The following is a 26,638-nucleotide window of genomic DNA, read 5'->3' as shown; positions in this document are numbered from 1 at the left end:
TAATCTCATCGATCTTCATTCCGGGTGTAGACAACTGGGAGGTGGATTACCTGAGCAGATAGGATCTAGACCCGGGAGAATGGGGCCTACACCCACAGGTTTTCCAAAAAATCATTGCTCGGTGGGGGATTCCGGAGATCGATTGATGGCATCTCGCTACAACAACAAACTCAACCAGTATTGTTCCCGGATGCAAGACCTGGGAGCGGTGGCAGTGGATGCACTGACAACCCGCTGGTACTTCTGGACAGTCTACATCTCCACCCCCCCCCCCCCCACCCCCCCCACCCCCGTTCCCCATGATTCCTCAAATCCTGAAGCGGATAAAACGGGAGAGGGTGCTAGCTATTCTCATAGCTCCAGATTGGCCTCGGAGGGTGTGGTATGTCGACCTCTTTGCTCTCCTCATTGACGATTCGTGGCCCCTCCCTCTTCGAGACAATCTTCTTCAGCAAGGTCCTTGCATTTATCCACACTTAAGTCGGCTACGTTTGAGGGTGTGGCTGTTGAGACGGCATTACTAGCCCGCAAAGGTAATCCACGATCGTTTATACCTACCATGCTCCGCACTATAAAGGAAATCACTTCCAAGCATTACCACCGCATTTGGAAGGCTTATGTGGTCTGCTGTGAGGGAAAGGGCTATCCTTCCACTGTTTTCCGCTTGGGCCGTGTCTTACGGTTTCTGCAGGCGGGTTTGGACGCGGGCTTACGATTAGGGTCTCTTAAGGTACAGATATCAGCCCTGACAATCTTTTTCCAACAACGTTTAGCCTTGTTACCGTAGGTACAAACATTTCTGCAGGGTGTTGTACGGTTACAGCCCTTGTTTACTGAACCTACTGCCCTGGATTTCCTCAAGAGTTCCTCGTTTGACCCTTTGCAGTCAGCTGACATCAGATATCTCACATTGAAAACTGCTGTTCTCCTTGCCTTGGCCTCGGCTCGGAGGGTGTCTGAATTTGGAGCTCTGTCCTGTAGACTTCCTTACCTCATTCTTCTTGCCAACAGGGCAGAATTGTGCACTAAACAGGCATTTCTCCCTAAGCTAGTATCCGCTTTCCATATCAACCAATTGTGGTTCCAGTTTTTTCTTCTGCCTCTTCGGGTTGTCGGGCGCTGGACGTGGTGCGAGCTCTTCATATCCACGTGAAGCGCACTGCGAAAATTCGAAAGTCCGATTCTCTTTTTGTCCTTTATGACGCCAATAAGATTGGCTGGCCAGCCTCCACGCAATCTATTGCTCGCTGGATCAAACTTACCATTCAAGAGGCTTATTCTTGGAAGTCTCAGCCTCTGCCATCGTCTGTTACGGCTCATTCTACGTGTGTGGTGGGTTCTTCCTGGGCGGCTGCCAGGGAAGTTTCCACTTTGTGCCGTGCTGCTACCTGGTCGGGCAGCAACGCGTTTAAGTTTTATAGGTTTGATACCTTGGCGGCGCCTGACTCTCAGTTTGGGCGTTCTGTTCTGCTGGATGCACAGCACCCTCCCACCCGGATTGGGAGCTCTGGGACATTCCAACTGTAATCAACAGCTCCATTATCCCCTATGGACACTTGAGAAATTGGGATTTTGGTACTCACCGATAAATCCTTTTCTCGGAAGGTCCATAGGGACCCATCCGGTGCTATTTTACTCCTGCAGACGGGTTGGTTGTGTGTTGCTTGTTTGTATCTGCTGTTCAGTTCTCAGACTGTTACTAGTTTTTCTGTTGTACTGTTAATTTCTTGTTCTCTCCAGTCTTGTCCGTTCTCTTCAGGCACAGTTTTACTGAACTGGGTCTGTTGGGAGGGCCATAGAGGGGAGGAGCCGGCACGCGCGCACACACACACACACACACACACACACACTACACTACACTACACTACTCTACACATTAAAATTTAAAGTGCACCATCTCTCGGACCCATCTATACCCCACTTGACAAAGATGTTATTTACAGTTTAATATTAGTAAGGGAATGACCTATATTGGACTGTAAAGAAATTGTGTATGGATGATTGCAACATTCTGGATGTGGAAGCAGCGAACACTTACTTCATACTGGTGTTAAGGGGACAAACTTATTTTCTATCTTATATGACACATCACAAATTCCTTGTTAGACACGGGTATTGTTTTGAGAGATTAATACTAGACTATGAAGTGTTTTATTTTCTTTGCATACCATATAAGAGATTTAGCGTGGGTTCCTAAATGAACACACATTAACGAGGGAAAGAAGATTTGAATTAACCCTTCTCTTTGCACCCTATGTAAAACTTTTTTTTCTCTTCATAAATTGTTTATGAAGTATTAGTGTACTACTTTTGTTTTTTGTTTTTTTTATTATAGCTGCATAGGTGGTGGTGTTTTTGAGTGCGCTACAATCCCTTCCAATTTTCTATTCATACATCATAAATACAATAAAATACCAAATTGTGTAAATGGGTGAATGCAATTATTGTTATGCAAATATCTTTCACGTTGACTGCAATTATATCTGTTTTACAATGTATACATCTCTGTAGACACCCTGTCCGCTACATCTGGTTTAATTCCCAAAGCTTGATCACTGCAAACATTCCTGATGAGAAGAGTCCCCGCGGAGCCAGCATCATGGACGATGACCTCACTGCTCACCGCAGGTAACACTGTAACCACTTCTAATCCAATAGAACATTATATTGGGTCCTAGGTGTGCCACAATAGAGAGATCTCTCTGCTCTCTTCCTGTCTTGTCCGTACTGTCAGTTTATACCTATTCAGGATATACTGTATAGTAAAATAAATCTGGCTATTTTAAAACCAGGTATTGTGATCTCTTGAGTATTATGTACAGTTTTGTGTGAGATAATTTCTTCGTTTTTATGAGACCATCCATCCCTGAAAGACAGTCAATAATGTACAGTATATAGTTAGGGCCATATATATATATATTTAGACACTGACACAATATTTCTACCGCAGTGGATTTGACATTAAATAATGGAGATGCAACTGAAGTGCAGACTTTCATCTTTAATTAAAGGGGTTGAACAAAAATATCACATGAAAGGGATGTGGTCAAGATCTGGCTGTCGGGATCCCAGCAGTCGAAGTACCGACGCCGTAATCCCAACCCCCTTCAGAATCCCGACGAATGGTTAGGTTTAGGTGTCAGGGTTAGGCTAAGGAGAGGGGGGGTTAGGCTGCGAGGAGGGAGGGTTAGGATTAGGCACCCCAGGAGGGGGTTATGGTCAGGCTGTGGAGCAGAGGGGGACGGGAATAGGTTTAGACACCTCCGGGGGGTGCTAAGATTAGGCTCTAGGGCAGTGGTTTTCAACCACTGTGCTGCGGCACACTGGTGTGCCGCCAGTGGCTTTCAGTTGTGCCGCCAGAGATGCGCTGCCCGTCATCACGGCGGTGAACTTTAGCAACGCAGCGTGACACATCGCCTGCCCGGCCGTTCGCCTGCCGCCACCGCCAGCCAAGTGCTGCTCCCTGCTGCTCCTCACTGCTCATGGCTGCATTACCGCCCGCCTGCCAGCAGCCAGCTAAGTGCTGCTCCTCACTTCTCACAGCTGCAGTAACTCCTGCCGGCTGATGCTGTGGGGGTATGTGTAATTACTGTGTGTAGGGGGCCAATGTGAATAATTGCTGGGGGACAATATGTCTAATTACTGTGGGGGGGCAATATGTATAATTACTGTGGGGGGGGGTGTAATTGCTGTGGGGGACAATATGTGCAATTACTCAGTGATCGCGCTGAGCCTCACTTTTAAAAATTGGGGTCCTACCTGTCCTTTTCTGGGTCCCATCGGGATGAAGGCTCTTATTAATCGTATTAAATGATTCAAATATAAAAACACACAGACTTGATTTTGACACTTAAAAGTGTTGCATGGGGGAGGAGGGGTGACAATGCTGCTGCGCTGTGTGGCATACAGGACACCATGCACCAGAGCTGTAACTAGACACTTTGGTGCCCTCCAGCAGAAAGTGAATAGGTGCTCCCCCTCCCATTCTCCAAAGCATGGAAGCAAGGACTGCGCGTCGAAGGTGCGCTGCTAAAAATTAGGGGCGTGGCTTCATGGGGAAGGGGCGTGACCACATAATAGTGCCAGTTCACATTGCGCCAGGCAGAGCACGTCACACACATTGCGCCAGGCAGAGCACGTCATACACATTGCGCCAGGTAGAGCACGTTATACACATTGCGCCAGGTAGAGCACGTTATACACAATGCGCCAGGTAGAGCACGTCATACACTTTGCGCCAGGCAGAGCACGTTATACATATTGCGCCAGGCAGAGCACGTCATACACATTGCGCCAGGCAAAGCACGTCATACACATTGCGCCAGGCAGAGCACGTCATACACATTGCGCCAGGCAGAGCACGTTATACACATTGCGCCAGGTAGAGCACGTCATACACATTGCGCCAGGCAGAGCACGTCATACACTTTGCGCCAGGCAGAGCATGTTATACACTTTGCGCCAAGCAGAGCACGTTATACAGATTGCGCCAGGTAGAGCACGTCATACACATTGCGCCAGGCAGAGCACGTCATACACTTTGCGCCAGGCAGAGCATGTTATACACTTTGCGCCAAGCAGAGCACGTTATACAGATTGCGCCAGGCAGAGCACGTTATACACTTTGTGCCAGGCAGAGCACGTTACACACTTTGTGCCAGGCAGAGCACGTTACACACTTCGCGCCAGGCAAAGCATGTTATACACTTTGCGCCAGGTAAAGCACTGGTCTGGAGGGGACGGGGCAGAGAGATGGTGGTGGGATGCAGGATCACCAAGAGGTCCTACACACTGGTCGATCTGACTGAAAGATACAAACGATCTCGTTCATTAATGAATGAGATACCGTTCATATCTTTCAGTGTGGAGGCACCAGCGATGAACGATGCGCGGCCCCGCGCTCGTTCATCGCTGGTGCCCCTTCCCTTGTGCATGCAGGCCAATATGGACGATCTCGTCCATATTTGCCTGCACTTCTGTGGAGCCAGGTGACGGAGGGAGTGAAGGAACTTCACTCCCCCGTCACTGCCCCCCACCGCTGGGTCGCCCGTCTGCTGTATCCGCCGTCGGGCAGCTCGGCGTGGATCGTTAAATGTGTAGGGCCCTTAAGCAGTAGAAGGGAGTACACTGGAATGAATGAGGAGGCACTGTAATGGGACTGGCTGGTGGGGTTCTTGTTGAGGGGGCAGTGAGATGGGGGCAGGGGGCTGGTTGGGGGAGGGGAGACTGGGATGAGGGAGTCCATGAGATGGTGGTGGACACTGGACTGTATGGGGGGACACTATGAATGGGGAGGCACTGAGCAGGGTGGGAAGGTGGCAGTGAGATAGGGGTGTGACACTGGGTGGGGGGGGGGATCAGTGTGTCTGGACTGATTGAGGGTTCTAAATGGGAGGGCAGTGAGATGGCACAGTGGACTGGATGGGGAGGGAAGGGGGAAATGCTCTGCTGGCAGGGTCAGTAATGCTGGGGGACACTGGGCTGGAGAAGGGGCAGACACTGTGAAGGGAGCATTGGCATGCTGCTGTTTCTGCCTGGCCCTGCACACTGACTCCAGCACCACACACTCCTTTCCCCACTGTCCCAGCGCCCTACCTGCATCCTCAATTTCTGCACTGCAGGGAGCTGTCTCCTGGTGGCGGTCCGGCAAACTTCATCACTGCCGAGTAATGTCACCCGGCCGCGGCTCCGGCTCTGCCACAGACTCCGGCTCTCTCGAACCTCCTCCCTCCCCGGAGAGCCGCACTGCGGCTTCCAGTGGTCGGCGGCATGATCATGTAGTCCCTCGCTCCTCTCAGCGGGAGCGTGGTACTCTCTGTGTCCTCCCGCCCAGCAGCAGACTCCTGACGCGCATGTCTGACGAGTAACTTCAGAGCAAGCGCACAGCGCCAGAGTGCATCCCAGCGGACCGCGTCCCCGGGGACCCTCCCATTATTAAAAAGTGAGTCCTCATCCTCCGTTTTGGGGTAAAATACGCGCTATAGCGCGTTTTTGCGAACACTGTTACTGTGGGGAGCCTATGTGTTTAATTACTGTGGGGACCAATGTGTGTTTTAATTCCCCATGTGGGCCAAAGTGTGTGGGGTTGTTTTTTTTGGGGGGCGGGTTGTTCGTGGGGTACTGATGGTGTGCCTTGGCAATTTTAGTATTTTGTTCAGCGTACCCCGAATTGAAAAAGGTTGAAGATCACTGCTCTAGGGCAGTGATGGCTAACCTTGACACTCCAGCTGTTGCTGAACTACACATCCCAGCATGCCTTGCTACAGTTTTGTTATTTGGCCTTGCTAAAACTGATGCAGGGCATGCTGTGATGTGTAGTTCAACAACAGCTGGAGTGTCAAGGTTAGCCATCACTGCTCTAGGGGGTGATGTTAGGGTTAGGTTTTGGGCAGCTAGGGTTAAGGAAGTAGGCTGAGGGTAGAACACCTCTTACCCACCCCTGACGGTGTTTTGACCTCGGGATCCCGGCATCGGTCATTCAGATATAAAATAGGGCATGGCTTCATGGGGAAGGGGCGTGGCCACAGAATAACACAAATTCACATTACACTGCACAGTACTTTCCGTCTGGCACATTACACCACACAGTAGTACCCCTTATACACATTACACCAGGTAGAGCCCCTTCTACAACACAGGTAAAACAAAAACATAGGAAAAATACCAAACCTGATTCATGCCCTTTACATTATGTAATGCCCTTTTCACATTATACTACACACCGTAATGCCGATTATACATTATTCCACACAGCTTAATGCCCATTACTCATTATGCCACATACCGGAATGCCCTTTACAACTTATGCCACACACCGTAATGCCCATTACATGTTATGCCACACATTATGCCATACACTGTAATAATGCCCTTTACACATTATGCCACATACAGTTATGCCCCTGACACCATTTTATGCCCCACACACAATAATGTCCCTTACATATTATGCCCCGCAGTAAGACTTATAATTACTTTTCTCTAACGTCCTAAGTGGATGCTGGGGACTCCGTCAGGACCATGGGGGGAATAGCGGCTCCGCAGGAGACAGGGCACAAAAGTAAAAGCTTTAGGATCAGGTGGTGTGCACTGGCTCCTCCCCCTATGACCCTCCTCCAAGCCTCAGTTAGATTTTTGTGCCCGGCCGAGAAGGGTGCAATCTAGGTGGCTCTCCTAAAGAGCTGCTTAGAGAAAGTTTGTTAGGTTTTTTATTTTCAGTGAGTCCTGCTGGCAACAGGCTCACTGCTACGAGGGACTTAGGGGAGAGAAGTGAACTCACCTGCGTGCAGGATGGATTGGCTTCTTAGGCTACTGGACACCATTAGCTCCAGAGGGAGTCGGAACACAGGTCTCACCCTGGGGTTCGTCCCGGAGCCGCGCCGCCGACCCCCTTGCAGATGCCGAAAAGTGAAGAGGTCCAGAAACGGCGGCAGAAGACTCTTCAGTCTTCATAAGGTAGCGCACAGCACTGCAGCTGTGCGCCATTGTTGTCAGCACACTTCATAGCAGCGGTCACTGAGGGTGCAGGGCGCTGGGGGGGGGCGCCCTGGGCAGCAATGATAGTACCTTATTCTGGCTAAAAATACATCACATATAGCCCCTGGGGGCTATATGGATGTATTTAACCCCTGCCAGGTCTCAGAAAAACGGGAGAAGAAGCCCGCCGAAAAGGGGGCGGGGCCTATTCTCCTCAGCACACAGCGCCATTTTCCCTCACAGAAATGCTGGTGGGAAGGCTCCCAGGCTCTCCCCTGCACTGCACTACAGAAACAGGGTTAAAACAGAGAGGGGGGGCACTTATTTGGCGATATGTATATATATATTAAAATGCTATAAGGGAAAAACACTTATATAAAGGTTGTCCCTGTATAATTATAGCGTTTTTGGTGTGTGCTGGCAAACTCTCCCTCTGTCTCCCCAAAGGGCTAGTGGTGTCCTGTCCTCTATCAGAGCATTCCCTGTGTGTGTGCTGTGTGTCGGTACGTGTGTGTCGACATGTATGAGGACGATGTTGGTGAGGAGGCGGAGCAATTGCCTGAAATGGTGATGTCACTCTCTAGGGAGTCGACACCGGAATGGATGGCTTATTTAAGGAATTACGTGATAATGTCAACACGCTGCAAGGTCGGTTGACGACATGAGACGGCCGGCAAACAAATTAGTACCTGTCCAGGCGTCTCAAACACCGTCAGGGGCGGTAAAACGCTCATTTACCTCAGTCGGTCGACACAGACACGGACACTGACTCCAGTGTCGACGGTGAAGAAACAAACGTATTTTCCTTTAGGGCCACACGTTACATGTTAAGGGCAATGAAGGAGGTGTTACATATTTCTGATACTACAAGTACCACAAGAAGGGTATTATGTGGGGTGTGAAAAAACTACCTGTAGTTTTTCCTGAATCAGATAAATTAAATGAAGTGTGTGATGATGCATGGGTTTCCCCCGATAGAAAATTATTGGCGGTATACCCTTTCCCGCCAGAAGTTGGGGCGCGTTGGGAAACACCCTTTAGGGTGGATAAGGCGCTCACACGCTTATCAAAACAAGTGGCGGTACCGTCTCCAGATAGGGCCGCCCTCAAGGAGCCAGCTGAGAGGCTGGAAAATATCCTAAAAAGGTATATACACACATACTGGTGTTATACTGCGACCAGCGATCGCCTCAGCCTGGATGTGCAGCGCGGGGGTGGCTTGGTCGGATTCCCTGACTGAAAATATTGATACCCTTGACAGGGACAGTATTTTATTGACTATAGAGCATTTAAAGGATGCATTTCTATATATGCGAGATGCACAGAGGGATATTTGCACTCTGGCATCAAAAGTAAGTGCGATGTCCATATCTGCCAGAAGATGTTTATGGACACGACAGTGGTCAGGTGATGCAGATTCCAACATGGAAGTATTGCCGTATAAAGGGGAGGAGTTATTTGGGGTCGGTCCATCGGACCTGGTGGCCTCGGCAACAGCTGGAAAATCCACCTTTTTTACCCCAAATCACATCTCAGCAGAAAAAGACACCGTCTTTTCAGCCTCAGTCCTTTCGTCCCCATAAGGGCAAGCGGGCAAAAGGCCAGTCATATCTGCCCAGGGATAGAGGAAAGGGAAGAAGACTGCAGCAGGCAGCCCATTCCCAGGAACAGAAGCCCTCCACAGCTTCTGCCAAGTCCTCAGCATGACGCTGGGGCCATACAAGCGGACTCAAGTGCGGTGGGGGGTCGTCTCAAGAGTTTCAGCGCGTAGTGGGCTCACTCGCAAGTGGACCCCTGGATCCTACAAGTAGTATCCCAGGGGTACAGAGATTCGAGACGTCTCCCCCTCGCAGGCTCCTGATGTCTGCTTTACCAACGTCTTCCTCCGACAGGGAGGCAGTATTGGAAACAATTCACAAGCTGTATTCCCAGCAGGTGATAATCTAAGTACCCCTCCTACAACAAGGAAAGGGGTATTATTCCACACTATATTATGGTACTGAAGCCAGACGGCTCGGTGAGACCTATTCTAAATGGGAAATCTTTGAACACTTACATACAAAGGTTCAAATCAAGATGGAGTCACTCAGAGCAGTGATAGCGAACCAGGAAGAAGGGGACTATATGGTGTCCCTGGACATCAAGGATGCTTACCTCCATGTCCCAAATTGCCCTTCTCACCAAGGGTACCTCAGGTTCGTGGTACGGAACTGTCACTATCAGTTTCAGACGCTGCCGTTTGGATTGTCCACGGCACCCCGGGTCTTTACCAAAGTAATGGCCAAAATGATGATTCTTCTTCAAAGAAAAGGCGTCTTAATTATCCCTTACTTGGACGATCTCCTGATAAGGGCAAGGTCCAGAGAACAGTTGGAAGTCGGAGTAGCACTATCTCAAGTAGTTCTACGACAGCACGGGTGGATTCTAAATATCCAAAATCACAGCCGTTTCCGACGACACGTCTGCTGTTCCTAGGGATGGTTCTGGACACAGTCCAGAAAAAGGTGTTTCTCCCGGAGGAGAAAGCCAGGGAGTTATCCGAGCTAGTCAGGAACCTCCTAAAACCAGGAAAAGTGTCAGTGCATCATTGCACAAGAGTCCTGGGAAAAATGGTGGCTTATTACGAAGCGATTCCATTCGGCAGATTCCACGCAAGAACTTTTCAGTGGGATCTGCTGGACAAATGGTCCGGATCGCATTTTCAGATGCATCAGCGGATAACCCTATCTCCAAGGACAAGGGTGTCTCTCCTGTGGTGGTTACAGAGTGCTCATCTTCTAGAGGGCCGCAGATTCGGCATTCAGGATTGGATGCTGGTGACCACGGAGGCCAGCCTGAGAGGCTGGGGAGCAGTCACACAGGGAAAAAATTTCCAGGGAGTGTGATCAAGTCTGGAGATTTTTCTCCACATAAATATACTGGAGCTAAGGGCAATTTACAATGCTCTAAGCTTAGCAAGACCTCTGCTTCAAGGTCAGCCGGTATTGATCCAGTGGGACAACATCACGGCAGTCGCCCACGTAAACAGACAGGGCGGCACAAGAAGCAGGAGGGCAATGGCAGAAACTGCAAGGATTTTTCGCTGGGCGGAAAATCATGTGATAGCACTGTCAGCAGTGTTCATTCCGGGAGTGGACAACTGGGAAGCAGACTTCCTCAGCAGGCACAACCTCCACCCGGGAGAGTGGGGACTTCATCGGGAAGTCTTCCACATGATTGTGAACCGTTGGAAAAGACCAAAGGTGGACATGATGGCGTCCCGCCTGAACAAAAAACTGGACAAGTATTGCGCCAGGTCAAAAGACCCTCAGGCAATAGCTGTGGACGTTTCTGGTAACACCGTGGGTGTACCAGTCGGTGTATGTCTTCCCTCCTCTGCTTCTCATACCCAAGGTATTGAGAATTATAAGACGTAGAGGAGTAAGAACTATACTCGTGGCTCCGGATTGGCCAAGAAGGACTTGGTACCCGGAACTTCAAGAGATGCTCACAGAGGACTCATGGCCTCTGCCGCTAAGAAGGGACTTGCTTCAGCAAGTACCATGTCTGTTCCAAGACTTACCGCGGCTGCGTTTGACGGCATGGCGGTTGAACGCCGGATCCTAAGGGAAAAAGGCATTCCGGAAGAGGTCATTCCTACCCTGGTCAAAGCCAGGAAGGAGGTGACCGCACAACATTATCACCACATGTGGCGAAAATATGTTGCGTGGTGTGAGGCCAGGAAGGCCCCATGAAGAAATTTCAACTCGGTCGTTTCCTGCATTTCCTGCAAACAGGAGTGTCTATGGGCCTCAAATTGGGGTCCATTAAGGTTCAAATTTCGGCCCTGTCGATTTTCTTCCAGAAAGAATTGGCTTCAGTTCCTGAAGTCCAGAAGTTTGTCAAGGGAGTACTGCATATACAACCCCCTTTTGTGCCTCCAGTGGCACTGTGGGATCTCAACGTAGTTCTGGGATTCCTAAAATAACATTAGTTTAAACCGCTCAAATCTGTGGATTTGAAATATCTCACAGGAAAAGTGACCATGCTGTTGGACCTGGCCTCGGCCAGGCGAGTGTCAGAATTGGCGGCGTTTGTCTCAAAAAAGCCCATATCTGATTGTCCATTCGGACAGGGCAGAGCTGCGGACTCATCCCCAGTTTCTCCCTAAGGTGGTGTCAGTGTTTCACCTGAACCAGCTTATTGTGGTACCTGCGGCTACTAGGGACTTGGAGGACTCCAAGTTGCTAGATGTTGTCAGGGCCCTGAAAATATAGTTTCCAGGACGGCTGGAGTCAGGAAAACTGACTTGCTGTTATCCTGTATGCACCCAAAAAACTGGGTGCTCTTGCTTCTAAGCAGACGATTGCTAGTTGGATGTGTAGTACAATTCAGCTTGCACATTCTGTGGCAGGCCTGCCACAGCCAAAATATGTAAATGCCCATTCCACAAGGAAGGTGGGCTCATCTTGGGCGGCTGCCCGAGGGGTCTCGGCTTTACAACTTTGCCGAGCTGATACTTGGTCAGGGGCACACCCTGACTGAGGAGGACCTGGAGTTCTCTCATTCGGTGCTGCAGAGTCATCCGCACTCTCCCGCCCGTTTGGGAGCTTTGGTATAATCCCCATGGTCCTGACGGAGTCCCCAGCATCCACTTAGGACGTTAGAGAAAATAAGAATTTACTTACCGATAATTCTATTTCTCGTAGTCCGTAGTGGATGCTGGGCGCCCATCCCAAGTGCGGATTGTCTGCAATATTTGTACATAGTTATTGTTACAAAAATCGGGTTATTATTGTTGTGAGCCATCTTTTCAGAGGCTCCGCTGTTATCATGCTGTTAACTGGGTTCAGATCACAGGTTGTACAGTGTGATTGGTGTGGCTGGTATGAGTCTTACCCGGGATTCAAAATCCTTCCTTATTGTGTACGCTCGTCCGGGCACAGTATCCTAACTGAGGCTTGGAGGAGGGTCATAGGGGGAGGAGCCAGTGCACACCACCTGATCCTAAAGCTTTTACTTTTGTGCCCTGTCTCCTGCGGAGCCGCTATTCCCCCCATGGTCCTGACGGAGTCCCCAGCATCCACTACGGACTACGAGAAATAGAATTATCGGTAAGTAAATTCTTATTTTAAATTACCTGCTCTTTGCCAGGGGTCTCATGCTCTGCTTTGGGTTCCATGCTCGTTGCCAGGGGTCTAATGCTCGTTGCCAATGGTGTCGCTGCAGCTGACACCATTGAGGGAGACAGTCAGATGCTAGACGTCCCACTTGACCTCTAACGTCTGGAGGAGAGCAGGGAGACAGACACTAGAGATCAAGTGGGACCTCTAGCGTCTGACTGTTTCCCTCAGTGATGTCAGCTGCAGCAAGCGTCCACGGCACCTACTGCAGACGGGGGTGCAGGCGGCCGTCTGCAGGGTGACTGTGGCAGCGTCCTCTGGCCGCAGTGCCCCGGGCGCCTGCCCTGCTTGCCCGCACCTAAAACCGCTCCTGGTTTCTAAGTTGTAGCCAGCGGCAGGCACATGCTCCTGCTACCTATAGCAGTCAATAGGGGACCTGGCAGCTGCAAGAGGTGGCACTACAGCGCCAGGATACACTGCCTCTCGCAGCAACATTCAACACATCTGTATAACTGTAACTTAAATATGTTTTGGTAAACAGCTAACAAAAATGATGTCCGTGTCCAAATATATACGGCCCAAACTTTATATATACATTTGTGTTAATGCATGCAGCGCCTTACAGTACACATGTCAAACAAAGTGAGAGTTATGGCAAGATTAGAATTTGAAAGCAATCCTTATCACACTATTACAAACAGCTTGGAAATCTAGTTTTCTGCAGAGATACATAAATGGGTGAGTGTGAAAAAAGTGTTAAGTAAGATCTGTATAGAGTAACTTTTTTTTTTTCCACTAAACATAAGATACATGCATTCAGTTTTCGATTTGAAGATGTCTAAATTTCCAGTTTGACTAAAGGCCCGTACACACTGGCCGATATATCGGCCGTTCTCTTGAACGGCCGATATATTGCGAGTCCGTCGGCCAGTGTGTACGGCCGATACGTCTGTGAACTCTGTCGTTCACAGACGTATCGCGTCGGCCCCGCAGCACAGCCGACGGGCAATATATCTAACGATATATTGGCGCGTCGCTGTGTGTGTACGGCGGTCGGCCGACCGCCCGTACACATGCTGCGGCGGCTGGCGGTGATTGACAGCTGAACTGGGCGGGCATGTGTACACGCCCGCCCAGTTCATGTCGTCAGTCCCCGACGGATCGGGCAGTGTGTATGCACACTGCCCGATCCGTCCATAGATATATCTGCAGATCAATTGATCTGCAGATATATCTTTCCAGTGTGTACCCACCTTAATAAACAAGAGTAAGAGCAGTGGTACAGATACAGTCAGGGCCGGTGCTAGGGTGTTCGGCGCCCACCTGCAAACTATAAATTTGCGCCCTCCCATACTTTACAAAAGGACAACGCAAATAATGCTTATACACATAATGCTCCCTGTAGTAGTGGGACTTACACACGTAACGCCACCTGCAGTAGTGATGCTTACACGCGTAACGCACTCTGCAGCAGTTACGCTTAGACATGTAATGCACCCTGTAGCATTGACTTTTACACGCGTAACGCACCATACAGCAGTTATGATTAGACAAGTAACGCACCCTGTAGCAGTGACGCTTGCACATATTCGCCCCCCTGTACCAGTGACGCTTACACATGCAACGCCCCCTGTACCAGTGACGCTTACACACGCAACGCCCCCTGTACCAGTGACGCTTACACACGCAACGCCCCCTACAGCAGTAACGCTTACACACATTATGCTGCACAGTCACACATACACCATATACACATATACATACATACACACACATGTACATACTAGGGGTCATTCCGAGTTGATCGCACGTAGCAAATTTTTGCTGCCCGTGCGATCAACTCGACGCCGCCTATGGGGGAGGTCGTCTTTGCATAGCAAGGCTGTGTACGCTTGTGCAGCCCTGCTATGCAAAAAAAGTTTTGTGTACAACTAGACCAGGGTAATAGTTACTTACCCTGTGCGATCAATCCAGCGATGCAGGTCCCGGAATTGACATCAGACATCCACCCTCCAAACGCCTGGACACGCCTGCGTTCGCCGAACCATTCCTACCTAGAAAACGGTCAGTTGACGTCCCGGAACGCCTTCCTCCTGTCCATCTTCTTGCGGTTGCCGCTGCGACCGCTTTCTTTGTTTGCGGCGTCGCTGCCCGGCGAGGCATCGACGCGCCTGCGCAAAGCAGCAGCCACGCATGCGCAGTTCCAACCCGATCGTACCGCTGTGAAGAAGTGCAGTGTGCGATCGGGTCGGAATGACCCCCCATGTAGAAGCAAGGATATTCCTTAGAACATTTGAAGATATAAGGAAGGTGAATATGATTCCTTTAAAGGACTTTGCCTTTTAGTGAGTGGTTACAAACCATAGTTTCCTACCCTCCCAGATCCTGCGGGAGAGTCCCATTTGAAGTGCTTATCTCCTGCTGCCCTGCATTATTAATCAGATCTCCCAATTCTTTGGATTCTTTGCTGCAACCAGGGTTCCACTAAGAGAAATAACAGTGATTTGCTGCAGTCACTAGCATGACTTCTGTCTGAGATTATCAGCCTCTGCTTCCAATACCCCTTAGAGACACCAAGCTATGCGCATGGGTTATTGGCACAATGAGCGCACATAACCCGTGTTCATGTGCAGTCTGAAAGGTGCCAGGGGAAAAATACCGGATATTTTCACTGTGGTAACAAGCAGGGTTGAACACGTGTTCATCTCGGCTTGCTGTGCAGTGTGAACGGGAGCCACGTTGATGCAACCCGTTTCCCGTTCACTGTGTATGTACAGGCGGCGCTTAGCGATCATGTCATGTCCCCGCTAAAGTCAGCAACCCGGCAATATTCCGGGTTGCAGACAGCGACGGCGGGTCGCATCCTGGGAGCTTCCGTGTCAGGCGTCCGGGTGCAACCGGCCTCAGCAGTGTGAAAGGAGTATGACTCTCAGCAAAACCTTGTAGGACCCCTGGCATTAGAGAATACAGCTAGCCTGACCTCTGTGCTGTGTGTCTTCTTATCTCAGCGTCTGCTGCTGCTAGTGTGTGTGAGCTGTGGAATGTTTTATTAATAATCTTCAAAAAGACAAAAAGGACAATACAAAGAAGTTTTAAAATGACATTTTTACCAAGAGATGATCAGTAAAGTAAGATTTAACACAGTTTTTTTATTTATTTATTTATTGCGTGGGCATCACATTTATCATGTACAGTGCATCCGGATAATGTTCACAGCGCTTGACTTTTTCCACGTTTTGTTATATTACAACCTTATTCCAAAATGGAATAAATTAATTTTTTCCCTCAAAATTCTGCACACAATACCCCATAATGACAATGTGAAAAAAGTTTTTTTTGAGATTTTTGCAAATTTATTAAAAATAAAAAACTAAGAAATCACATGTACATAAGTATTCACAGCCTTTGCTCAATACTTTGTTGATGCACCTTGGGCAGCAATTACAGCCTCAGGTCTTTTTGAATATGATGCCAAAAGCTTGGCACACCTATCTTTGGGCAGTTTCGCCCATTCCTCTTTGCAGCACCTCTCAAGCTCCATCAGGTTGGATGGGAAGCGTCGGTGCACAACCCTTTTCAGATCGGGCAGTACGGATGGTGTAATGGTTAGCATTACTGCCTCACAGCACTGAGGTCATGGGTTCAATTCCCACCATGGCCCTAACTGTGTGGAGTTTGTATATTCTCCCCGTACTTGCGTGGGTTTCTTCCGGTTACTCCGGTTTCCTCCCACAATCCAAAAATATACTGGCAGGTTAATTGGCTCCCAACAAAATTAACCCTAGGGTGAATGTGTGTGCGTGTACATGTGATAGGGAATATAGATTGTAAGCTCCACTGGGGCAGGGACTGATGTGAATGGCCAATTCTCTGTAAAGCGCTGCGGAATATGTGTGCACTATATAAATAACTGGTAATAAATAATTAATAAATAATCTCTCCAGAGATGTTCAATCAGATTCAAGTCTGGGCTCTGGCTGGGCCACTCAAGGACATTCACAGAGTTGTCCTGAAGCCACTCCTTTGATATCTTGGCTGTGTGCTTAGGGTCATCCTGTTGAAAGATGAACCATTGCCTCAGGCAAGAGCGCTCTGGAGCAGATTTTCATCCAGGATGTCTCTGTACAGTGCATCAGGAAAGTATTCTCAGTGCTTCACTTTTTCCACATTTTGTTATATTACAGCCTTATAAAAAAAAAATTAGAATAAATTCCTTTTTGCCTTAAAATTCTACACACAATATCCCATAATGACAACGTGAAAAAAGTTTTTTTGAGATTTTTGCAAATGTATTAATAAAAAGAAATCACATGTACATAAGTATTCACAGCCTCAGAGGCACAAATCTGGGGAAGGGTACAGAAAAATATCTGCTGCTTTGAAGGTCCCAATGAGAACAGTGGCCATCATCATCAGTAAATGGAAGAAGTTCGGAACCACCAGGACTCCTAGAGCTGGCTGGCCATCTAAACTGAGCGATCGGGTGAGAAGGGCCCTAGTCAGGGAGGTGTCCAAGAATGCGATGGTTACTCTGTCAAAGCTACAGCATTCCTCTGTGGAGAGAGGAGAACCATCCAGAAGGACAACCATCTCTGCAGCAATCCACCAATCATGCCTGTATGGTAGAGTGGTCAGACGGAAGCCACTCCTTAGTAAAAAGCACATGGCAGCCCACCTGGAGTTTGCCAAGATGCACCTCAAAGACTCCCAGACCATGAGAAACAAAATTCTCTGGTCTGATGAGACAAAGATTGAACTCTTTGGCATGAATGCCAGGTGTCATGTTTGGAGGAAACCAGGCACGGCTCATCACCAGGCCAATGCCATCCCTACAGTGAAGCATGGTGGTGGCAGCATCATGCTGTGGGGAAGTTTTTCAGTGGCAGGAACTGGGAGACTGGTCAGGATAGAAGGAAAGATGAATGCAGCAATGTAGAGTGCATCCGGAAAGTATTCACTGCGCGTCACTTTTTCCAGCAGGGCCGGTTCTAGACCTTGTGTTGCCCAGGGCGAAAGTTTCCTTATTGTGGGCCCCCCCCCCCTCGGTAAAATAGAGGTGGTGCGTGCCGAAGGCGCGCCCAAAAATAGGGGCGTGGCCACAGTTATCCCCCTGTAGTTGTGCCCCCAGTAGCTGTAACCCCAGTAGCTGTGCCCCGGTAGCGCCGCTTACAAAAACACACAATAAAAGGGGGGGAAAAACTCTACACAATACTTACCAGCCCAGCTCCTGCTTCCGTACCGCTGCTGCGCTGCCCTCCATCTCCGGCCACTGGCTCCTCTCTATGAGAGAGACGTCATGACATCTCTCCCATAGCAGAGCCGCACTGACACTAGAGGTCAATTATGTGGAGCCAGCTGCAGCGGGTGCCCACACAGCCCACGGCTCCCGCTGCAGTCGGGGAGAGGGGAGTGGGGATCAGTAGCAGCTCTTGCAAAAAGCCTGCTTGCCCGTGGCAAGAACCACTACTGATTTTGATAAATATCACAGCAAATAAGATGTCCAGTATTGCAGGCAGCAATGTTAGTACCAACAATTGCAAAATTTCCCAAATTCTATTGCTACTGATGTTATAAAGAAATATTTTGCCACAAGCTTTTAAGCTTAGACACGCCCATGTGTGGAGCTAGACACGCTGTCTGGGTGGAGCATGACATTCCCCCTCAACAGCACGCCATGCTTTGCGCACTGCACTCTATTACAGACTATAATCTCCCTGAAACTTGTTTTCAAAAGTTGGAAAGCATGTTACAATTTATGAGAACGTTTTCACTAGTGTGGAAATATCAGAAAGGTGATGGCAATCCCAACTGGTGAATATAGTAGGGCAGTGTGTACAGTCCACATTTACAGATCTGTCATTCAGTTTTAAATAAACTTAATATGAATTGCGTAGATTAGTACAATCTTAATTGCAAGGGTCCCGATTTGCTGGACCCGCAAGTTGAGATGTGTGTGTGCTGGAACACTGCCCTCTCATGGTGTTATACAGTACTTCCTGCAATAATGCTTTTTGCCATTATTTTTATAAGCTGTATACAGTATGTGTACAGGCTGAAGATCCTGTGATATTAAACTCACAGGACCAGTCAGGAGCATCACTTTAGGCTGAATTATTTCTTCTAGTTTGATGATGTCATGGAATGTTTCTCAGGGTTATAGTGAGCATACTCTTACTAGCCCGGATAGAATGTTCTCAGTCTCATTAATACGCTTGAATGTACTGTACTGTATCTCCAGGAGATACAGTACCATGCAAATTTGTGAAAGGTGAATTTTTAGTAGGATCCTTTATAGCTGTGTAATGTAGTCAATTTATCATGTTCATGCACTGTTCAAGGTGTAGTTAGGTCTTTTGGACCCTACACACCCGCCGATGTGCCGTCGAGGTGGCTTACAGCCAATATGGCTGGCGGGTGACCCTGCGGTGGGATGGGGTGGAAGTTTCTTCACTCACCCCGTCACCCGGCTCCATAGCAGTGCATGCTAATATGGACGAGATTGTCCATATTGGCCTGCATGCATAAACGATCCAGCACCAACGATGAACGAGCGCGGGGCCACGCATCATTCATCGTCTGTGCCTGCACACTGAACAATATGAACGAGTTCTCATTCATTAATGAACGAGAATGTTCATATCGTTCAGTTAGATCTTTAAGTGTGTAGGGCCTGTATGTAGTCTACTTTGATGTCAAGTTTTGGACTAGATTTAGGTGGAAAATACTGGAGCCATTTATTACACTGCATATACTGATCAGTATCCATTTATTACACTGCATATACTGGCCAGTATCTATTTATTACATTGCATATACTGGTCAGTAGCCATTTATTACACTGCATGTACTGTGAAATTATCCATTTATTACACTGCATATACTAGTCAGTAGCCATTTTTTACACTGCATATACTGGTCAGTATCCATTTATTACACTGCATATACTGGTCAGTATCCATTTATTACACTGCATATACTGGTCAGTATCCATTTATTACATTGCATATACTGGTCAGTATCCATTTATTACATTGCATATACTGGTCAATATACATTTATTACACTGCATGTACTAGGTCAATACTCATTTATTACATTGCATGAACCGGGCCAATATACATGTATTACAGTGCATATACTGGGTCACTATCCATTTATAACATTGCATATACTAAGTCAATATACCGAAAGGTGCTGGATATCTTTTTATACCGTTACCTATGAAACGGATTTTGTAAGAAATAATAGTGTGCAAATTTGCAGCCTATATAGCAATATACCCCAAGTGTCACCCACACTCAATTAACAATAACCAAAGAAATACAGGAAATTTCTGTGCTGGCACTGACCAGTAACAATCAATAATTGACTAAAATGTAATATATTCTTTTTATGGAGATTCTTTGTCTTGTCTTCTCCTTCTGTGCTTCTTTTGTAGCAGCAGTAACTTCAGAAGAAATAAAAAACAACCCCAATAAATAAGTTCACAATTTTATACAAAGTATTCTTTAAGTGCATTTACATTTTATAGGTGATGGATACTCCATTGTGAGATTGAATGTCCTGATGCTAGAACGCCTCATAGGTGTTGCACTTACTAAAGATAAGCTTATGTAGGCATTATCAAATATCTTTAGGTGCTTCTGCCAGATATAAGTGGATCAGGCCTCAGAAGACTGCACTCACACTTGTGCAGGATGTCCACGTGGCAATGGAGACCTAAGGGAATGAAGAAACACTTGATAGTGTAATACTGGTTTTTAATAAAAAAATAAATAAATAAACAACAGAAAGTGCAGACTTAAAGAAATACGCAGGGGTATAAAAGTTTTAATTATTACCATGAAGTAATTGGGATATCTGGATGTAATTTGATCAACGTAATCATTGATCTTTATGTGCAAAATGTAGTAAATTATGGCAGTGTAATGGTTAGCATTACTGCCTCAGCACTGAGGTCATGGGTTTGATTCCCACCGTGGCCCTAACTGTGTGGAGTTTGTATATTCTCCACGTGCTTGCGTGGGTTTCCTCCGGGTACTCCGGTTTCCGCCAGAATCCAAAAATATACTGGTAGGTTAATTGGCTCCCGACAAACGTAACCTTAGCGTGAATGTGTGGGCGTGTGGTATAGATTTTAAGGTCCACCGGGGCAGGGACTGATGCGAATCGCCAAAATATTCTCTGTAAAGCGCTGCAGAATATGTGTGTACTATATAAATAACTGGTGATAAATTAAATAACCTGCATGATGGACAAAATTGAAGCCCATAGGGATAAGTTCCTCCATTTCAAGGGTAACGGCATTGGCTAAATCCATGATGAAATATTGGCTATTTATAGTGATGATAGTCCATTATATGACACTGTTGTGAGGTGGAAAAAATACTTTCAAACTGGACACATGTTCCCAGTGACTTTCTTCTCTTCCTTGAGATGAAGAAGACGCTTTGGAGTAGGTGATTTGAAACACACATGATGTCATTCTGGAAGTGAAACAGTGGTTCTCAAGGCAATCTATAATGATGGGGGAATCGGTATGAGCTCCGGCCACCCGGGATGCGAATGTCAGGATCCCGACATTCTATCTCTCTCTGTTCATAGTGATAATTGAAACTTTGATACCCCCTTGTAAAGTCATCCAATAGCTGAATGCACCTTCTACCGAAATCAGATGTAATTGAGGCATTGAATAGTTAATGATGATAGAAAACACCTGGGTAGATTGCACAAGTTTTGCGGCTTCCATGAAATGGAGGACGCAGGCTGTAGGTTCTCTTGATTCTTACACCACTCTCACCATTTCTTCTTGGTGTTTGGGAATTGTTTGGAATCTGGTGCATAGTTTTTATAATACTACAGATGTGCCCTCACACTGTATATCATTGCTGCGCTCATGTCAAACAGACCCTTTCTGCGCACCAGGTCCTGTGAGAGACTGCTAGTGTTGGGCATCTTTTTGGCGAAAATGCATCTTAATTGCAACGCAATGCAGCTAGGGCGCACAAGAAGACTGTGCTGATTCAACTGATATGCGACACTTGTATATTTGTATGCGACTGAGTCTCTGAATCTGTACATTATGTGCTACAATGCAGCAGCTGCAGCTTTCTTCCAATATACGTTCCGTTGTGCTTGGTATACAGACTCAGTCACACACACTATACAAGTGCCCTATATCAAATTAATCAGCACTGTCTCCTGGTGTGTCCTAAGACTCCTTTTGAGCAAAAGAGAGGCCAGATTTTAGCAGAGTTGCACGGGGCCTGGCTCGGGATCCTGATGTTATCCTGGTTCATTATTTAATTTACATTTACTGCTAGTTTATTTGATTTTACTGCTGCTATGGTCGTGTGGAGCAGTCTGAGGAGGTGCCGTACTTGGAGGTCCTAACGTTGGTTGTCTTCTAGAGTGCTGATACAGTTACCGAAGGGTAAAGGTCAACAGCACTAGACAATGTAATAGTGCCTCCTCTTTTCTTGGTGGGATGAGGGGGTAGATGATGTGAGCTTCTGATGGGGCCTGTAGAGTCCATGATACACTTGTAAGACCAGGGCACAGACTGACGCAAAATAGACACAGTTGCAGCATTAGGAGATTGCTGATATGCTGGGCCCTGGAGGAAGCGGTAGATCTCCCCACTAGCCACCCTCTTTGCTATCTTCGCTGCCCAGATGCTGTAAGCTCTATCTTGAGATTCTTCATACCAGATCTTTCATGACAATAGGGCAGTTTTTCATAGAAAACCTTTGTTTCAAAGTGGTTTCAATTTAACGCAAGACATTTTAATTCTGAAATTAGGTCAGATCCATCTTTAAAAGTGTGATACCTTCACTCTTTGGATGTTAATAGGCCCTTCAAGATTTATGTCCCAAAGATGTTACATGTCAGAATATCAGCTGGTCTTCAGGTCCTCCATGATACCAAATACCGTAGGTTAGCTTGTTTCCAAAAAATCATTCTGATTGATCACAGCTGTGATTTTCAATGTTTACATTCGAAATTAAGTATTTCACACTATGGCTCGATTTGTTACTGCCCCAGGGTAAAGCCCCCCGCCCCCTTCCTCCCCTTATTGAATGAAAGAGAATCTGTATTGTGATACTTGTGTGTACTCATTTCTTTACATCCACTGGGGCACGTGGCACGCCCACTCATTCATGCTCTAGATTTCCCATTTAGGTTAAAAGATTTTATTTTTAGTTTAAAGAGTGAAGTTATTTCTGTCTGTGTTTTAATCTAGTGGAGCTTGGTTAGAAGAATAGATTCCCTGCAGTATGAGCATGGACGGTATAAAAGGAAGGAGCATAAAAGTAGTGTAAAGTTCCAAAATCCCAAAAGGAGGCTACATTATATACCCCAAAGTGCACTGTCCCCCAATGGATTCAGCAAAAAGTATCTAGCATGGGTGTAGTACTGCTGACCGGCGGTCAGGAGACCGCCGGTCAGCTTACCGACGCCGGGATCCCGGCAGGGAGGGGCGAGTGCAGCAAGCCCCTTGCGGGCTCGGTGGCGACCTGCGGTCGCCACGGGTTCTATTCCCACTCTACGAGTGGAAATAGTCCCTGTTGGTCGGCATGCCGACCATCGGGATAGTGAGCCGTCGGGCTGGTGGAGGAGGTCATGTGACTGTCGGTCAGCTGACCGGCGGTCACATGAATACCACCCTCTAGCATAAGTATAAAGGTCACATTATTTAAATAAAAAAAACGGTAGGAGCTCTCCGAAAATATATCCTGGTAAAAATAATTATTCTTTCTCTTTTTAACTGCAGGCATCGTGGCACGATTAATGTTTACGAGTTCTCCGTGGATCAGAGGTCTGTTGAAAGCATCCTTCCAATTTGTCGTTCCTCTTATAGCGAAATGACTGGATACAATTATAATATTGGCTTGGCAGTTCCCTATGACCTTGTGTGAAAGTAACATGAACAGCTATTTTTGTCTCAGGAAAACACTGGATAGACCTCTCATCACAGCCAAAGATAAGGACTGCCATTACAGACTACAGGCACAGAATTTGCTAATATTAACAGTATTGATGGGCCATCTGCTTTTATTACACGTCGTCCGTTCTTTCACAGACCACATTGAAGCACAAGACATCTAAGAAAAATACTTTAATAGTTTTTAAAATGGATTATCCTTGGGATGAACTATTTGAAACAATTTGACTCTTGTGAGTCTGTCTACCCATTGTAGAAGATGATTCATAGCTAAAGTATGCCAATGGACAATGAATTCTTCCTACTGCCACATGCCAAAATACCATCATGTTTAAAGGTTGGCAAGAACATTTAGATCATCATTTGCTTAGTTTTTTTTATCAACTGTTAAATTGTTAAGACTGATCTAAGGCCAGATCAGTAGTGGATTAAACAGTTTTAAGTATATTGAAAGAGTGTTTTATTATACAACTTAAAGCAAGAAACTGTATTAATAAGTCTTAGAGGCAAAGGGGATAATTTGCCACGGGCCAATTGATCCGTTGGGGTTATACAATTAGCCCCAAAGTGGTGGCCACAGCAGCTATTTATCGGGGACTTTTTTCATGCCCAATAATGAGGGTTGTTTTTTTCCGCAAATCTGGCAGTGAAAACACATAGGTCCGTGAACTTAACAAGGACTCTATGCTTTCGTGCAAAAAAAATCACAGAAATAGGGGGGGAAAAGTAAAACAAAAAACATTTTTTTTGTGCTCTGAAAAATATTGTGCTTAATTGTATTCCCCTCAAAATATTTGTAATGTTTTATCCTGTTATTATTTTATTTGTAATCATGTAACAGAAATCAAAGTTATTTGAGGCAGAGTCTTAGATTTACCGTAAGTTACCCCCAACTGACAGTTTGAGGAACCATTCTTTCTCCTTTCTGTACATGTCTCTAGGAGTTGTATTTAACTTTGAAATATATGTTATGGTAAGACCTTACCATTGATAACGGTATTTCTCCACAGGATACATTGGGATATGGTTGAGCGACAGCAGATCTTGCACCAATCGGTCACAGCTTTCTGGCCTCCCAGCATGCAGTTGTCCCATCCATATATCCCCGCCTCCTGGCTCAGGCAAATCAGTTGTTTTCCAAAGCTTAAGGCAGGAGCATCATGTCGAGCCCTAATCAGGCAAGAAGAACACAGATGCACACCCTTTCGTACAAGAAGGCAGAGGTTAGTGAGTAAAAGGATCCTCAAATCAGGTGCGTCAAGGTGGGAATCCCTGGGGAACCTGTGGAAACGTATATTTCTCCTGCAGGGTCCACAGGGTATCCACAGGATACATTGGGATGGGATGTTCCAAAGCAATTTAGTAGCGGGGATGCTCGTGATTAGACAGGAGAATCCTTCGCCTGAATTCAGCGTCCTGAGAGGCAAAGGTATCTACGGCATAATGTTTAATGAATGTGTTAATGGAAGACCATGTGGCTGCTTTACAGATCTGTTCTACTGAAGCACCACGTTGTGCTGCCCATGATGGACCTACCTTACGAGTAGAGTGAGCAGAGACATTATCCGGAACCGGGAGATCAGCCAGAGAATATGCTTCTGAAATTGTTATCCGAAGCCACCTCACCAGTGTCTGCTTATCAGCAGACCATCCTCTCTTGTGAAATCCGTAGAGAACAAAGAGAGAATCTGTCTTTCTGATAGCACTGGTACTATCTACGTAGATCGGGTATGTCCAACCTGCGGTCCTCCAGCTGTTGTGAAACTACATATCCCAGCATGCCCTGACACAGTTTTGCTGTCAGAGAATGCTAAAGCTGTGTCAGGGCATGTTGGGATGTGTCGTTTCTCAACAGCTGGAGTGCCGCAGGTTGGACATGCCTGACGTAGATCCTTAAGACACGGACTATGTACAACAATGCATCTCCCGCAGAGAGGTCTGGCCCCTGGAAAGCCGGGACTACCATTTCTTCGTTAAGGTGGAATTTAGACACCACCTTAGGAAGATACCCAGATTTAGTTCAGAGAATCCCTGGAAAGAAGTACCGCACATCCTGTAGGTTGGCAATTTTCTTTTGCAACCATACAGTTAGTGCTGACATCTACAATCTCAAGGAAGCCATCCTTAAACCTTTATCCATTCCTGCCTGAAGGAATGCTAGGATTTTAGAAACTCTGAAAGACCCATGGTCAAATTTCCGTTCACTGCACCATTGAATATAGACTTGCCATATTCTGTGATAAATGCGAGTTGAGGAGGGTTTCCTTGCTCTAAGCATTGTTTGAATTACCTGTTGTAAGAATCCTCTTAACTTCAGTATGGAGGTCTCAAGAGCCACGCCGTAAAAGACAGTTGATCCAGATGTCTTATGACAAGGCCCCTGAATCAGTAGATCTGGACGTTGAGGTAGTAGGAATGGAGCATCCATCGACATCCTCTGCAGATCTGTGTACCAATGTCTTCTGGGCCAAGCCGGAGCTATTAGTATCACTGCACTTTTTCCTTGTTTTACCTTTCTCACCACCCTGGGTAACAGGGCGATGGTCCCATCTCACTGACAGGGCATCCACAAAGATCGCTTTGGGATCCTTTGTTCTTGATCCGTATGTGGGCACCTTGTGGTTATGATAAGATGCGATGAGATCTATCTCTGGCAACTCCATCTGTCGACCAGGGTCTGGAAGACTTCCGGGTGTAAAGCCCATTTGTTTACATGAATGGTGTGCCAACTGAGAAAATCCACGTCCCAATTTAGGACTCCTGGAACGAACACTGCAGACAAGGCTGGAAGATGAATTTCTGCCCACTTTAACGTGTGACCTACTTCTTTCATTGCTTTCCGGCTGCGAGTTCCTCCCTGATGGTTGAGGTACGCTACTGCCGTTGCATTGTCCGAGTGGATCTGGACTGGTTTCCCCTGAAGGATGTCCTTTGCCTGATTCAATGCCATGTATATGGCTCGAAGTTCCAATATATTTATTGGCAGGCAACTTTCTTGATTGGTCCACTGTCCCTGGAATCAATTTCTTCCTGACACTGCTCCCCAGCCCTGAAGGCTGGCATCTGTTGTCAGAATTTCCCAATCTGATATCCAAAAGGGTCTCTCTTTGTCCAG

At 47.0% G+C, this 26,638-nt stretch overlaps 1 protein-coding gene across 1 annotated transcript in view; it reads left to right on the top strand.

The window, feature by feature from the left end:
* The window catches only part of FBXW8 (F-box and WD repeat domain containing 8), a 435,985-nt gene extending 412,009 nt beyond the window's left edge, over positions 1-23,976 (top strand). The window contains exons 10-11 of the mRNA XM_063964341.1: positions 2,512-2,628; positions 23,353-23,976. Coding sequence (XP_063820411.1) covers positions 2,512-2,628; positions 23,353-23,497 — 262 coding nt within the window. The 3' untranslated portion in view covers positions 23,498-23,976. The remainder of the gene's footprint in view (positions 1-2,511; positions 2,629-23,352) is intronic.
* The last annotated feature ends 2,662 nt before the right edge of the window (positions 23,977-26,638 follow it).

This window comes from Pseudophryne corroboree, chromosome 1 (assembly GCF_028390025.1).
Source record: "Pseudophryne corroboree isolate aPseCor3 chromosome 1, aPseCor3.hap2, whole genome shotgun sequence".
NCBI classification, from domain to species: Eukaryota; Metazoa; Chordata; class Amphibia; order Anura; family Myobatrachidae; genus Pseudophryne; species Pseudophryne corroboree.
Note: the sequence above shows the minus strand (reverse complement) of the source record. Positions and strands in the feature narration are given on the sequence as shown.